General features: G+C 33.8%; 3 protein-coding genes across 6 annotated transcripts; 2 read left to right on the top strand and 1 right to left on the bottom strand.

Moving 5' to 3' along the window:
- The first annotated feature begins 800 nt into the window (after window positions 1-800).
- LOC7461225 (universal stress protein PHOS34) lies at window positions 801-2,361 on the top strand. Of its 3 annotated transcripts, none has more exons than XM_024598949.2 (5): window positions 804-1,136; window positions 1,224-1,303; window positions 1,786-1,904; window positions 1,977-2,053; window positions 2,144-2,361. In XM_024598949.2, the coding sequence occupies exons 1-5, from the start codon at window positions 905-907 to the stop codon at window positions 2,164-2,166; spliced, it is 531 nt and encodes a 176-aa protein (XP_024454717.1). In that variant the 5' UTR covers window positions 804-904; the 3' UTR covers window positions 2,167-2,361. The 3 variants fall into 3 exon arrangements, with proteins under 3 accessions (XP_024454716.1, XP_024454717.1, XP_002306112.1); XM_002306076.3 differs by having other exon boundaries at window positions 807-1,136; window positions 2,141-2,361; XM_024598948.2 differs by having other exon boundaries at window positions 801-1,136; window positions 1,977-2,361.
- A 1,014-nt stretch (window positions 2,362-3,375) lies between these two features.
- On the top strand, window positions 3,376-5,693 carry LOC7469997 (uncharacterized). 2 transcript variants are annotated; one of them, XR_002981364.2, is made up of 6 exons: window positions 3,378-3,851; window positions 3,962-4,041; window positions 4,677-4,795; window positions 4,899-4,972; window positions 5,064-5,157; window positions 5,379-5,693. XR_002981364.2 is itself a non-coding variant. In XM_002306075.4 (5 exons), exons 1-5 carry the CDS (start codon window positions 3,572-3,574, stop codon window positions 5,084-5,086), a joined length of 576 nt encoding a protein of 191 aa, XP_002306111.2. In that variant the 5' UTR covers window positions 3,376-3,571; the 3' UTR covers window positions 5,087-5,693. The 2 variants fall into 2 exon arrangements, 1 of the variants encoding a protein (XP_002306111.2); XM_002306075.4 differs by having other exon boundaries at window positions 3,376-3,851; window positions 5,064-5,693.
- Window positions 5,694-7,826: 2,133 nt separating this feature from the next.
- On the bottom strand, window positions 7,827-10,776 carry LOC7461224 (transcription factor bHLH63). The gene is made up of 7 exons (XM_024598699.2): window positions 9,992-10,776; window positions 9,476-9,733; window positions 9,251-9,385; window positions 9,087-9,158; window positions 8,764-8,976; window positions 8,569-8,671; window positions 7,827-8,013 (listed from the first exon to the last, which is right to left on the bottom strand). Exons 1-7 carry the CDS (start codon window positions 10,472-10,474, stop codon window positions 7,976-7,978), a joined length of 1,302 nt encoding a protein of 433 aa, XP_024454467.1. The 5' UTR covers window positions 10,475-10,776; the 3' UTR covers window positions 7,827-7,975.
- Window positions 10,777-15,928: the final 5,152 nt, after the last annotated feature.

Raw genomic sequence — 15,928 nt, 5'->3', positions numbered from 1 at the left:
GGGCTTGCACAGTTTATTCAGATCTAAACCTTCTCCTCCCCGTATTATCCCCCCACCTCCTTGTTGTTGTTGATTTGGATTACCCAGGTGAAGCCATTATTAAGCAACAACAAGAAGTGACAGTGACTGGAAACAATCAGTCAAATTGATAAAGAAAGAAAGCAAGAAAGAAAGAGATAAGAAAAAGCTTACAGAGTGGAGGAATTCCTGGATCTGTTCAAGTTGAAATTTTTTTTCAGATCAGAAAAACAAAACCTTTCTTTCCCCAGCTCTCTTCTCTCTCTGTTCTGTCGTCCCAAACTAGGATAGCGATAAAGTGAGAATTTGGAGAAGAAAGAGAGGGATCGAAGGGGAAAAACCAAGTCTTTTTTTATGTTACTTTGCCCAGATGTGTAGATTGATGCCAATGAACAGCACGGACATAGCAAACGGAGAGTGGAAACTGGAAAATATAGAATGAGAGAAACCTTTCAAAAGCAGAGGTTTTTTTTTTGGGTTGACCCGGGCTGACCCGGGTCAACCCATCTGACCCGTGACCCGCTTGTTACACCGGGTCAATTACCGGGTTGGGTTTAAAAACTATGCTCTTAACTGTATCACTGACACTCAAAGGGGATGGATGGATGGATGGATGGATGGAGGTGACATTGTGCCATGTAGATTGTAGACTATGTTTGGAGTAAATTGAATTAAATCAAAAGGATTGGGACTTATCTTATAATGATATAATACGTTAGGGACTAAATGTAGGTTTTTTCTATAGAAAAAAAATACGTGGACTCAATTGAGAACGTAAAGCCAAAACAGCCTTTGCTTCGTCAAAATCTACCAGCTTTTGCTTTTAGAAACCGAACCAGATAAAGATACAGAGAAAACACCACAAAATATACAGAGAAAGAAAACGATGGAGATACTGCAAGAAGATGAAGAGTACAACTGGAGAGAAGTAAAGTTGCCTTCATTGATTCCAGTAATACCCGAACCAGGGCTAGAAAGGGAGACGGGGGAGAGAAGGAGAGGCAGAGACATACTTATAGCTATTGATCATGGACCTAATAGCAAGCACGCTTTTGACTGGGCTTTGATTCACCTTTGCAGACTAGCTGACACCCTCCATCTTGTCCATGCTGTTTCGAGTATATATGTTGTGGATATCACGTTTGTATGTTCTGCATAATTGAGGTTTGGAATTTTGGCTTGATTTCTTTTATGGGTTATTTTAGGTGTGCAGAATACTGTTGTTTATGAGACAAGCCAGCAGCTCATGGAGAAGCTTGCCGTAGAGGCTTTGCAGGTTGCCATGGTTAGTGACCTACCATTCTGTTTTTTTTTTTTAGATATATATAAAAGAAAGTATTTTTCTCCATTGTTATTGTTCACGAGAGTAAATCTTGATTGAAAAATTAGAATAATAAGCGTTTTAAAGACAATGTTTTGTTTTTCAACTGTTAATTATCTTGATTTTGCATGATCAAGTACAATTTGATTAGGTTCACAACAGATCTATTTCTGCATAAGTTTCACCTAATATATGATCTCTGTTATTAATTGCTCTCCCTTGACTATTAAACCACTTGCTTTGGATTCATGAGCTAAGATGTTTTGATTCTTGTACCTGTAATCTTACTCTAATTCATGCTCTTGTAGTGATATGCAGAGTATCTAATTATTTTAACTTACATTATGTAGCTCTAAGTTCTTCAACTATTGATCAAGGGACAACAAAAATCTCCACAGAAATTGATGTTTTCCCTCAATTTATTTTTATTTCTTGTTTTTAATTAGGTTAGGACTGTGGCTCGGATTGTGCAAGGGGATGCTGGAAAGGTAATTTGCAATGAAGCAGAAAGGTTAAAGCCTGCAGCTGTAGTGATGAGTACCAGAGGCAGAAGCCTAGTTCAAAGGTAATTCCTTATCTTTCTCTTACTCCTCTTCGTCTCTCTCTCTCGGTTCTCATCTCTTTCTTTTTTCTGCAGTGTACTTCAGGGTAGTGTGAGTGAATATTGCTTCCACCATTGTAAAGCAGCACCTGTTATAATCGTTCCTGGGAAAGGTACTGCTTTCAAAATTAAAACCTTTTGTTTAGTTAGAACTGTCATGGAATTTTTATCAAGTTCATATATTTATTATTGATTTCCAGAAGATGGAGATGAATCATTGATATAGCGGATTCAGCACTTGAAGGTCACGGATTTTGTTCGATTGATTGAGCAGGATAGTAAGGTTTTGAAGAAGTTGATTGTCAATATGTAACAAGTCATGTATGGTGGTAATTATTTGTGGTGTTTAATATGTAGTAAGGATGTGTATTATATGTATAATTACTACACATTTGAATGATTATTGTTGAAGTTAGCTATAGCGTTCACTCTTCTTATTTCTTTGATTCGATGCATAACAGAGCAGAAATCAGAGGGCTGCTCCATTCTGCTAATTTTGTAGAATTTTTCTGTTTCTGCCTGATGGAAGCAGTTGAATGTCTAATGTAAAATTTCAAGGTTGCTCTTACAGCATGCATGTCTCAATTATTCAGGCAGTCAAAATTTGAAAAATAGTGCAAGAAATCTCAAATTTTCTATGTTTAACCTGTTTGAAAAGTGCTTCAGAAGCGGCAAGGCTTCCAAATTATGCTTTCGTAATGAAAAATATTTCATGGAACCATATCATTTGGATCTAAATTATCTTATTCATTGCCGGAATCCCAGTAGTCTTGATGGTTGCTATAATGGATCCTTGGTTTGGTCTATACAGACCATCCCAATGTAGAATGGCTTGCTTTGTTAAGAAATAACTCTTGAGTTGGGAAGTAACAGCTGATTCGATAAATAGGCTTAACAGAGCTGGGATAAGAAGCAAGTTAAACAATTATTTTAATCCAATAATTTAAGTAATGTCTAATGATCTGATTTGTTAAGAAATAATCCTTGTGTCGGAAACAAACAACTAATTCGACAAATAGGTCTCTCGGAGTTGGATTAGAAGTCTATTAAAAATATAAAAGAACTATTTTAATTTAATAATTTAATATATAATTTATATTATTTTTTAATGTATATTCTTGAGTGAAAGCTTTTTGTAGGTTCAAAACTTATTCTAATTAATTTTAACTAGAAAAAAAAATAAGAGTGTTGAGATTCGAACTCGTGATTGTTTGGTCATCAAGATTCTGATATTTTATTAAAGAACTATCTCAATTTAAAAACTTAAGTTATTAGGTGAGATCCCAAGATATGATTTATATTATTCTTTAATACACATTCTTAAATAAAAGTTGTTTGAACTCAAAAGTTGCATAAATCTATTATTTGATCAACAAGATTATAATACCATATAAAAATGGACTATTTTTGGTCAACAAGACCTAAAAATAGATCATGGTTGCAAAGCTGAACATTGTGATTTTCCAAGGTCCACTTTTAGTTAGTTTCTACACGTGCATAATGCATACAAGGAAAAATTCCAACTTTGACGCCAAAGAGCTCAGCTGCCAATAAAAGAATCAAAAACCAATCTAAGATCAGAACTAAAACTTTTGTTTGATTCTTTTGTTGGGTTTTGAACAATCACATTAATGAATTCTAAAAATCTTGTAAGGAGAGAAAAACAGACGTTGAAAGCGTTAGAAACCCTTGAAGAGGATGAAGAGTACAACTGGAAAGAAGTTACGTTACCTTCATTTATTCCTGTGGTACCGAAACCTGAACTCGATAGAGAAACAGGTGAAAGGAGGAGAGGCAGAGACATTGTGGTAGCCATTGATCATGGGCCTAACAGCAAGCATGCATTTGATTGGGCCTTGATCCATCTTTGCCGCCTGGCTGACACCATTCATCTTGTTCATGCCATCCTAGGTATATATGTAATTAACAAAAATTATCCTGTCATCAGAATTCGATTATGCCTATGTAAGTAGTTTGTATGGGTGCATTTCATTTTGGATTAAAATGTTGGGTTCTTGTAGATATGAAAAATGTCCTTGTTTATGATACGACGGAGGGACTCCTGGAGAAGCTTGCAGTTGAGGCACTGCAGGTGGCAATGGTCAGTATTTCGCAGATTGATTAAATTTGTTCTATAATTTGAATGTAAAAGATTTAGAATTTAATTTCCTGCACCTCATCAGAAATGACAGAGAAAATCGCAAGACATAGAGTTCATAAATAAAGGGTGGTTTCTTTCTTTTACTTCTAAAACTAATAGACATTGATGCTACATTACAGAAGATACCCGGATCATATATTTAATGTTGATGTATAAAAAGTAGGGATTGTATCCTATTCTTTTTCCTTGATCAATGAATAATTCATTATTAAAAAAGGGGACACATCAGATACAAACAAAATCATAATCCGTATGTTCGATGGATCTAGCCTTAATTAGAAGAGAACTCAGAGCTCTATAAATATAAGAAAATTGGAAAAAATCATCCCTTTATTTTTTACAAAATTCAGTAGCTTCTTTCCTGTATTTCTGATTTGGTATTGCTGTGGAGTTTGGCACTAATCTCAGCTTTTGTGAAATTGTATTGAGGATTCACCCTTGCCCAGAGTGGATGCTCTCTCTTGCTGTTTTTTTGTGTTAGTTTATTCTCTTGTTAATAAATCTAGTTTTAGTGTAGTGCATTGTGTTTATTTATGATCTCATTAGCAAAATCTGTATCGTTTATGCACAACCAGGTAAAAACTGTGGCTCGTATTGTACAAGGGGATCCAGGTAAAGTAATCTGCCGAGAAGCAAACAGGTTAAAGCCAGCAGCTGTGGTCATGGGCACTAGAGGCAGAGGCTTAATCCAAAGGTTCTATACTAGTGTTAATATTATCCCTATTTGATGTTCTCTCTCTCTCTCTCTCTCCTTTTCTTTTCCATCTGTCTGATTGTGTCATTGCTGTATCATACAGTGTGCTGCAGGGTAGTGTGGGGGAGTATTGCTTGCACAACTGTAAAGTGCCTGTCATAATTGTTCCTGGAAAAGGTATTATGATCTAACTTAGTTTATTCTTTCATTTCTCTTACATCGGATTTCAAACGTTGGAGACTTAATTATGGTTTGCCTTTTTCCGAAGCCGAGAGCGCACCGTTGATGTAGTGGAAATAGCAACAGCAGTTAAGAAATTGCAAGTCATGTGATGGAAAAACATATTATCAGATATGCAATTAGTAAGTTTACTATTATTTACAATACTTTGTGTATGTCACTCCTCGTTAGCATACATGAGTTTCTGGGGTGGGAATGCAAGCCGATCGAGTTGTAGTGTCGATTGAGAGCTTGAAGCAGGAAATCTTTTGTTCTTCATCCTTTTCTAAATGTTGTGTCCGTGCAAGGTTTATTCAACTAACCTGCTGTTGCAAAATTGTGGTATTTGATTAACTGGCTGCAGAAACTACTTCAAGCCAACAATTGTGCTTTACAAGGATCGTCATTGTTAGTCTTCCCAATTTTTAGCAACTTGGCCTGTTGTTCAAAATAGCAAGCTTTACCTTTTCCCAAGTTTCAGATTCTACACAAAACTTGGTTTGTCTCAGGAATGGCGATTGCAATCGTAATTATGATTCCTACACTGCAGACTTGGATGGATAGGACTTCTTCAGGTTATTGTTTTACTAATTTTGTGGTCTTGTTTGCCTTGGGCCAAAATTATTTAACAAAGATAGATTTCCCACCATTATATATTCCATTCAAATTTGAGCGCTGATCACGCTTGCATAGACCAAATATATCATGTTGCTTTGTCCAAAGAATCAAATATTAGATTTGTCTGGGCTATTTTCAGGATTCTGGTTACAATGTAAGGGCATAAACTTGGGAGAATACTAGCTCGAAATAATATCTTTAGTGACGAACTAAAATACACACACACTGCCAAAAGAATCTTTGTGGGTTCTAGCTTTATATACCTTGGAATTGCACTATGTGAAAGGTGGAGAGAAAACTTCAAAGATTATGATGAGAAAAAAACTTCGAAGAAAGCAAAAATGGGTCCAAGAAAGAGAAAAAGGCTATATCATCTTTCACCATCCATAGAAAACAAAGAGAATCAAAGAGATCTTGCCTTCGGATGAGGCCAGGCCCACCAATTTCACTATTCTATATGGCTTGAAAATGAAGGCAGCCTGAGGCTCTTGATAATCGAAGAACAAGAGGTGCCGTGAAGGTGTAAGCAGTCTCTAGTGGTCCCCTGCGTATTGCCCAAACCAACTCTGAAAGGCTCCTTTCTTATTAATTAAGATTTGACTATTAGGAGGTATGTCGATTGATAATGTGCATTCAAGAAATAAACTCTTCACATAGGCGCAGAGCAAACAACTGCATGTGAAAGTTCAATCTTGCTATTTCACATTTTGGCCACCTAAACCATTAAAATGATGTCAAGATTGTAACTTCTTACCAAGAGAAGAAACGAGACGATAAGCCAATTTGAGCATACTACATTGCAAGTCTCCAAATGAAAATCTTCTGGGCTATTTCACCAATCTGGTGGCCATGAGATACCTTGTCATAAAGATGGTTTTGGTTTGTTTTCTAAAACAGTAGAAAACAACAGATTCTCTTGAAGAAAACCGAATGCTTAAGTTTTTGCCTGGTCCTTTTCTCTGTTCACTGAAACGAGTAGTTAATGGACTTCTGTATCTGCATGGCATTCTTGTCATCTTCTCTGGAATTGTCTATACTGGTATTGGGTACGTAGAGCTTTTAGAACAACCTCTTGTAGTTATGCATGGACTTAGTAAAGTACTGGAGCCGTTACAGCTTTGGTAGCGGCACATATGTCACCCTCTTTTGCTTTCTAAACGAAAAAACAAACACAGAAATTTCTTCTTTTGTATCATTTTATCAGAGATCTACAAAAACACGTTAAAGGAAGGAACTTAATTAGGGTCATTTTCAGGCTGATTATTGGCCTTTCTGTTGCCTTGAAAGAAGAAACCTGTCAAATGGTTAGGAATTGAAGATTAAAGGGAGTTTTTAGTAATCTAGATGAGCTAATATGAGGGGGGTGTCCTCATAGTTTCCAAGAAATGCTTCCTCCTCTGTCATGAGGGTTCAAAATCAAACCTCATGTCCTCTTATGAGAAATGAAATTCCCATAAAACCCATAGTCGTGGGATGAATGACATGCCTTAGAAAAGAATGAAAGCGGCGGACCTAGTCTCGAATACAAGGTGGTCTGAGAATACCACTGTCTTGAATGCAGACGGGACTTTTGCATATAGGCCAAATTAAACTCATCCGAGATATTTAAGGAGAGCCATAATGAGCAGACATAAATACAATATGGCTGTATGTTAGGACATGGAAACCATTCTAACGGATTCTTGCTTCTTATCGTCAATTTATTGCCCAATTATCAAAGTCTCAATCAATCCATATACAATTCTGCTCTGAAGGGAGCTGAGAAGGTCCACCAGTAGGCTCATGTCCTCTGGTTTTATTTAAACTTGTCACTCTGGTTCATCCAACAGAGGGACAGCTTGTGCCATTGGACTAACAAGGACAAGTTTTGATGGAAATTACAATATAGTCGTGGCCGTTCTTGCCTGTTAATCACACTTGTGGTTTGTTTTACTTCTTCTGCGCTTTTCCTCTTCGGAAAAAAATGCTATGAAAGGGGAAATTAGTCCATGAAAAGGCCACACATTTCAAGATACTTTGTGAAGCAGGACCTTAGGTTTCCTTCCCTTCATTCATTTTAAGTTTCATTGCCCTACCACTGCTTAAACTTGCCTTCAACCCTAATTCTTTGGTCCCCCTCCATCGCTATCGACCATTTTGGTGTAATGGAAAATCATTATGGTGTGGTTGCTATATTTACATTGCGAGAAAAACCTTGATGTTAATAGGTATCGATTATATTCATACTATGTGGAAAGTATACATACAAACTATATACTCTATGTACTCAGAGTAGTAAAAGAATCGTGAACAAAGGCAATGTGGAATAAAGTCTTCGGGAATTGTATAAATTGATATTCTGATTCACATCTCCATCTTCAGATTGCTAGCTTCAACAGAACCTGCAAAAGTTAATATGACAACTTTTAGAATCCATTGTTAATCTTACCTGAACATGAGTCATCGCAGTGTGATTAAAATGGGAGGCAGGGGAATTTAGGAACAGCAAAAGCCAGCCTCATTATCTAATGGTTGCTCTTTCCTCCTACTAGTAGATTAAATTCCAACATGATAAACAATCATAATTATCAAGGTTATTTTGTTGTAAGAATTATAGACTTCGTCAAATTTTTACCTGGGGGCTCATTTTTGTTACAACAGTCAAAATGCTTCGCACCTTTGATTGGTTCTTCTTTATAAAAAAAGAATTGTGAGAAACGCAACAGTCATTGAAAAGAATCGGTGGTTTCGATCATTTGGGAGAATAGATAGTAAGTTTCCAGTGACCATCTCTATCACAACGACTCATTTTCGTCCCAAAGCAAAGTCAATAACTTTTGGGGGTTCTCTATGCTCTCCATCATTGGTAGTTAAAACCACTTTGCTTTGTTTTTAGCCTTCAGGATTTATCAGATCAATAAAGTGAAGATAAAAAACACATGATAATTCTGTCTTACCTGAAAATGGCTGAACTGGGAAGGTTGTTTGTCTCCCTTGATCAAATGCTACATTGTAAAGATTTGGTAGATCAGCATCCCAAGTTGGTGGGGCCTGGATTTGCTGCAAGATAAGTGAAGATAAGATTAGAGGAAAGTAAATTATATGAAAATAGAGATAAATGGACAGAAAAAAAAAAGTGAACATCGCATTACAGTGAAGCAGGATGAGTCAAGAAATGTTTCGGGAATAGATACAGGAGTACTAGTGGTCCTTCTAAGCCCCATATCAGGAGGATTTATCCCCATATCCAATCCACAGCATGAAACTAATTGTTGTTGTGCTGGATTAAATTGAAGGTATGCAGCGTTAGTCATATCCGGTGACATCCCAATTGCGGGGAAATTGGTTGAACAAGCAGGAAAAGCCTGTTGATTGAAACAAAAAGGAGTTCATCAGTAACAAAATAAACTACTAACAAACACATGAAATTTTACTTTGGGTGATAAAGATCCACCTTGTGAAAGGATTTACTTACCTCTTTGGCAAATAAGTTGTCAATGTTGAAGTCAAGCCTTGGATTTACAGCAGCTAGTTTCATCGACAAGAACTGTTCAAGAAATTGGGACAGGAAATGTTATGTTTTGGAAGAACAATAGATAAGAATATTATTATTAAAAAATCACCAAAATCACTAATTACCTCTACTTGTCTCTGAAGAGATTGAACATAGTTAATGATTTCATCAAGCATGCCTGCCTTTCCTGTGATATTATTGCACCCTGGTACCAAATCTTGCAGATACTTCATTCTTTCACTGATTTTTTCTCTCCTCACCTGCACAACACACATGAATATATTAGGCAGGATTTCTAAGTGAAATCTGCAGAGCAGAGGGAAAAAGAAAGTATTAAAATTCCAACTCACTCTTTCAGCTAAGCTGTGGCTGTCGGTAGCTTGACCGCGACGTGCCCGGACATGAATGTAATCTGGCTTTTGAACCTCAGTTACTTTGGAATTGTCCTTCGAAGTCTCGGCGGAATTGTCTTTGTTACTGTTATTGTTTTTGTTGCTGTTGTTATTGCTGCTACTGCTTTTGTTGTTATTTTTCTCTGAGGTGTTTGACTCCCCTTCCTCCGCACGTCCTTTGATCCTTTTGTCCCTGCTGTCCTCTTCTGCAACAACCTATAGATCACACCCCCCAAAAAAAATATTAAAAAAAAAACACTTTCATTTACTATTCTAACAAAACCAGTCAAACAATTGAATCACTTGAAGATCCTTTGCTTAAAATGCTTTGATATCAAATTAAACAAAATTGCAATAAAAACAATGGAAACAATTTTACGCTGAAAAATCAAGATTCTTCAACAGGGTTTCAAAGAAACAGTGATCACATACAAAAAAAAACACACACACACACAGCTTTGAGTTATTTTGCACCTTATCAAACTTTCTCTTCTTGGAACTCTCTCTGCCAACCCCGGAACTAATCTTATCTGACACAACAGACTCTGCACCTCTCACTGTAGCAGTAGCCGTAGCCGCAGCGGCTACCGCCGGTGGGCAGCTAGAAGTCCTAGAAATGGCACCATAATTCAACTCAAAACCCAACCCATTAGTATAAGGAGGCCCAACACCAAACCCCACAACATGATCATTATGCCACCTATTATCCACAAAACCCGGGTCAGGTTTCACAGACCGGGTCACCACCTCACTTAACCCACCCTCATGAAACCCAGCTTGTTGGAACACCCTACTCAATTCACTAAAATAACTAATCTCTTGCTGTGGTAGTTGAACCTGATGCTGCTGTTGTTCTTGTTGCCATTTGATACGAGCCCTTTGTCTATCAAGCACTGTCATGTCTGTACAGTGCAGCATGTTCTCTCCACCAGCTGATAACAAAGCTTTATTAATCATCAGTATCCCAACAAACCAATTCAAGAAACTATAAAAACAAAGAAAGAAAGCTAAATTATTTAACAATGGGGGTATCTAGCTGCTTAACAGACTACAAAAACAGTTTAGTAGTGTGGCACAGCTAATATATTGAAAAGATACGTGTATAGAGAAGTGAAAAGTGGGGAGAAAAGAATGAGGTAAAGGGGGAGAAAGGGGTGGTGGGGTATATAACGTAGAGAAAAAGAGGGTGGTGGCCGGAATTTGACAGAGACTACTGGCCTGGACCTGGAGGGATAATTAAGAGAGAGAGTGAGGGGGTGGAAATATTGGGGCAGAGAGCCATCGAATGTATCCATAACCAGAGGCCGTGGGCAGTGGGGTCCACTGACATGACTGCCACGTGGTAGTGTCCGAAGCAAGAAAAAACGGCGATGGGGCCGGATGGATGGATGGATGGATGTTAGATGATTAAGATGAGATTAGATTGTATTAGATTAGGTTAAATTAGAAAGGGTGTTCTGTTGTGGATGCATGGGAAACCCTGCAATGGCGCGTAATATATATATATATATATATGAGATGCCTATGTATGTATAATTTTGACGTGTGACATTCGCCATTAATGTTTCGAGGGCTCACAAGAATGTTATTTAAGTTATTTTTTGAATTTAAATTTTAGAAAAAAAACTATGAGAAAAGATGTCCGATCATACATACAGGTGAGTTTAGTCATGCGATAAGAATTAGTTTTTTAAAATTATTTTTTTATTTATAAAAAATTATTTGTAATTTCAATACATCAAAATAATCTAAAAATATTAAAAAAATTATTTCTTTACCATCTAAATATGAGTGAGCTTGTTTAAAATTTTGGAGATAAAAAAAGAAGCTAACATGGGTATACAAAAATTATCATAAAGTAAGCCCTAATTCAAAAATAAAAAAGAATTAGCAAGCAACAAGATTCATAATATTCTCAAACTTGGAAATCAAACTAGGTTTATTACTCGCACTACATTGCAAAATCGAGATTTTGCTTTTCTCAATGTGAAAAAAGTGTGGGTATTGTTAATGTTCATTTTACCATTAAAGATCTTTTTAATTATAAACTAAAAAATGTATACGTAGAATTATATATGTCACTAAATTATAATAAATTTATTGATTCCAAAATTTTTTTTGAGAAGCTTGGATAAAAATTACATTTAAAAAAAATTAAATATTTGTTTCAGTTTGAAACCAAATCCTTAAAGTTTTGACTTGTTTAAACCAATAAAATTAAATTTTATTTTATTAAATCAGCATTAACTTTACATCAAAACTTATTTAAAAGAACATGTTAAATACTTTGGTTTAGTTTGAAATTGAATCCCTAAAATTTTAATTGGTTTGAATTAATAAAATTAAATTTTATATTACCAAATTAATCAAGCATTAACTCAATATCAAAACTTATTCTTAACATCACGAGAGCCCCATAATAAGTCAACCAAAATAAAACATCAAACTCAATCCCAAGTACTCAGCTTAATGTGAAATGATTAATCTGGGAATAAAAAATTCAAGAAAAAAAAATGGATAACTATTGTAACTCATAGTGGATTATGTCTTTTTCTTACATTGCATTTCCATCATTTTAATATTTATTCCATCTTGCATTGCCTAGCGTTCATTATTTTAGCACTGATATGGTTTTATGCTACTTTTTGAATTCATGAATATTTACAAAATTTTTCAAAAAAAATTTGAGGCGGCACCACTTTTTATGTTCATATAGGTGAAATTTCCTTCATACATGGAGATTTTATTAAGAATGTTAGTCATTCATCCTCCTATTTAATTTGAGTACTAATTTTATAAATCTCGAGTTCATAAACAAATTAATATACATCACTCTTACTAATAAGTTATTATTACCTACGAAACTCCTAATTAGCAAAAGTACTTGTAAAAATTAGGTTTGATCTGTTAATAGTAAATTTAATGAAATGGTTTTAAGCTCATACTAGAAAAAGTATTTCTAACTAAATCTCATGAGAAACCTTTATGGAAAGGATATGTTAGATTATTGTAAGATCTAATATACAAAATAGTGATTATCTTGTAAAAAAATAATTGTCATATATATTCATATCTCAAGCTTACATGTCTAGATTTTTTATTGTAAATTTTATTAAATGCCCTAGACATAATTGCTTGACTATCATAGTATAAAGAGATAGATAACATCGGTTGTGGTCATAACTTAATATCCAATAATATATTTCTCAATCATTCTACCTTTTTACTGGTGGCTATTAGAGCTATAAACTCAGATTCCATTGTAGAATAAGTTATACATATTTGTTTCTTTAAAGTCTAAGAAACAACACAACCTCTTAAAATAAACACTCATCCAAAGGTTGACTTATTATCACTTACACTAGTTATCCAACTAGCATCAATATAACCTTAAAGTATAACTGAAAAATTATTATAAAATAATTGAAAATTCATAGTTCTTTTCAAGGAACCAAGTACTCTTATAATTGCTTTCTAATTATCCATACTAGAATTACTTGTGTATCCAGACAATTTTCACTATGTGAAAGTAATATCTAGTCTAGTACAATGCATGAAATATATCAAACTACCAATTACACTAGCATATTCAATTTGAGCAATTGTTCAACCAAAATTTTCTATCAATTTAAAAGAAACATCATATAAAGTATTTGCTTCTTTGATATTTAAATGATTAGATTTATTTAAGACTTTCTCAATATAATGAGATTGATAAAGAGCAAAACCCTCCACTGTGTTTTCTTATTTTTATACCCAAAATTGTATCTACCTCATTTAAGTCGTTCATTTTAAACTTAGTTTCTTAAGACAACAACTTCTACAAGTTTCTTAAGAATTTATGTTTTGTTTCTAATAAATGTAAATCGAGAGTTTGTAAAGAAAAAAATAGAAAGAGAAGAAGATTATTTTCTAATTGATTTCTTAAGATTATTTATAAACAACAAAGCCTTGAAACTCACATGTACGATGGCACATGGCACTCGTTGCTTGACTTTTGGCATTATGTAAAATAAGTAAATTTTTTATTTTTGTAATTAATTAATTATGCATGACACCTCTAGCCAAGTTATTTGAATAATTTGTTTGAAGGATTGTATTTTGAATTCTACAGATATATTGATATGAAAAAGTGTGCTTTTAAATCTTACGTACACATTAGTCTAAAATAGTGTTTCTTCCTTATAAATATTAGTTTGATATTGATATAAATCAATTAGAAAACAATCTTTTTCTCTCCTTATTTTTTTCTCCATAAATTCTCTATTTACGCTTATAAAAAACAAAACAAAAATTTTTAAAAAACTTATAAAATTGATGTCTTTAAGTTTTAAGACTTTACTGTATCTTGAAAATATATTACTTTAACTCTACATTAAATAAAATAGAGGTAATTAATACCTTAAAGATAATAATCTTCACACCTCTAAATCTATTTACTATAACCACCGACTGCAGCTTAACAAATAGTATTTCCACCTCAAGTTTTTTAATTGGAGTGATAATAATTTATTTATTTGGAGCAATTTATCTTGGAGCTGGACCGAGGGGTGTGATTAAGAGCATGTTTGGGAACGTGGTCCAACCCACATTTTAAAAAAAATTGATTTTGTTTTGCTTAAAATTAATATTTTTTTAGTGTTTTTGGATCGTTTTGATGCGCTGATATCAAAAATAATTTTTTAAAAATAAAAAACATCATTTTAATGTATTTCTAAGTGAAAAACACTTTGAACCACTATTACAATTCCAATCAGATCATAAGTTAATTGGTTGTGTGGTAAATCACCTCCTAGTTTATCTCTAAGTGCTTACTACCAACTTTCAATTAAAAATGTTTAAATTCATGCCATACACTCGTCCACGTAGACAACTTGAAGTGCTCATTTCAATTAACATTTAAAAAATTATTTTGTATAATTTTTTCATAACATTTTGGAGCAGCAATCCAAGATCTTGATTGAATACTATCATCCTCGACGTGAATTCTTAACCATGAAAATGTATCAACCTTCAATCGACGTTAAACACACAGTTAAACTTAGAGGTTGTTTGGTAGTGTGGTTGCGGGTGAGGTTCACCCGTAGCCACAGATATTACCATTTGGTTAAGGAAAAAACACAGGTTTATTATGGTAGAACCCACCAGAAATATGGTTGTGCCGCAGGTTTTGTAGAAGCATAATTTTGCTGCTTCTCGTGGGGGGAGGAATCACTGAACAATGGAGCCATGCTCCACTGTTCCGGCCGGACCGGGTCCGGTCCAAAGCTAAAAATACATTGAATTGGGTCCGACCTGGCAAAATAAAAATAAAAAAATTATTTTTTATTTTTAATTGTGTTTTATCCGAAAAACTAGTGTTAAACATTATTCAATGACACTACATAAATTAGACTGAGATTGCTTGATGACGTAGCATTTGCAGAATTTGATCGCAATCCCAATTTTATTCCTGATTATATTTTACCTGATGTTGTTGCGCTCTTAAGAAATTTGTGAGAACTGTAGTCCTTGTCAGATGTATTTCATACGTGATGGAATTGTAGATAGTTTAATGGAATAATAAAACATATTTTATATAAAGTATTATTTATTTCATGATGTAATAGCAATAGTTAAATCTACAATATTTAAATTAAAATTCATCAATATTAATATATATTTTTTAAATTATTTTATAACCTCAATTTCAAAAGCATTCTTAATCAAACACATTAGACTACTTTTTATTCAACCTCAATTTCAACCACAGTTTTAACCAAACATATATTTTTCCAAATCAACCTCAACTAAAAGTACTTTTTATAAAATAACTTTTTTCAAATCATAACCACAACAATTACTACAATACCAAACACATTTAGACAGTCATATTGTTGCTTCAATAGTGAGGATGTCATTTTTTTTATTGGATGTAAATACACATTTTTTCTTCAATTGTATAGCAAAAGGGGAAAAAAAAACGAAAGCCTGCATGCTTATTCCAATTCAAGAGAAGATCAATTATATCTTTTAAGTTTCTCGAAAATTGTATTGTATTATTATTAGATAATGATATAAATTATATATTTAAATTTTATTTAATAATTTATTTTTTTAAATTAAAATATTTTTTTAATATAATATTAGAATTTTATTAATCAAGTAATCACGACTTTAAATTTCACCACTCTCATCTAATTAATAACATAAAAAATCAAGATTTATATAAGTTTAAGCTTAAATTTTTTTAATTTAAAATATAATATAAATTATATCTTATAAATTTTTTGAATAACTTTAATTTTAGAATTGAAATAATTTTTTTTAACTGTTATAACTAGTGCTTTAGGTTTTGTTCACGATAACAAGTGGGGAGTTGTTTGTGACAGTTTTATCGTCTTCCCTGGTAGCCGGTTCTGTTTATCTTGA

The sequence above is a fragment of the Populus trichocarpa genome, chromosome 4, assembly GCF_000002775.5.
Source record: "Populus trichocarpa isolate Nisqually-1 chromosome 4, P.trichocarpa_v4.1, whole genome shotgun sequence".
Taxonomy (NCBI): domain Eukaryota; kingdom Viridiplantae; phylum Streptophyta; class Magnoliopsida; order Malpighiales; family Salicaceae; genus Populus; species Populus trichocarpa.
The sequence above is the reverse complement of the archived record's forward strand: the minus strand, read 5'-3'. Positions and strand labels throughout refer to the sequence as shown.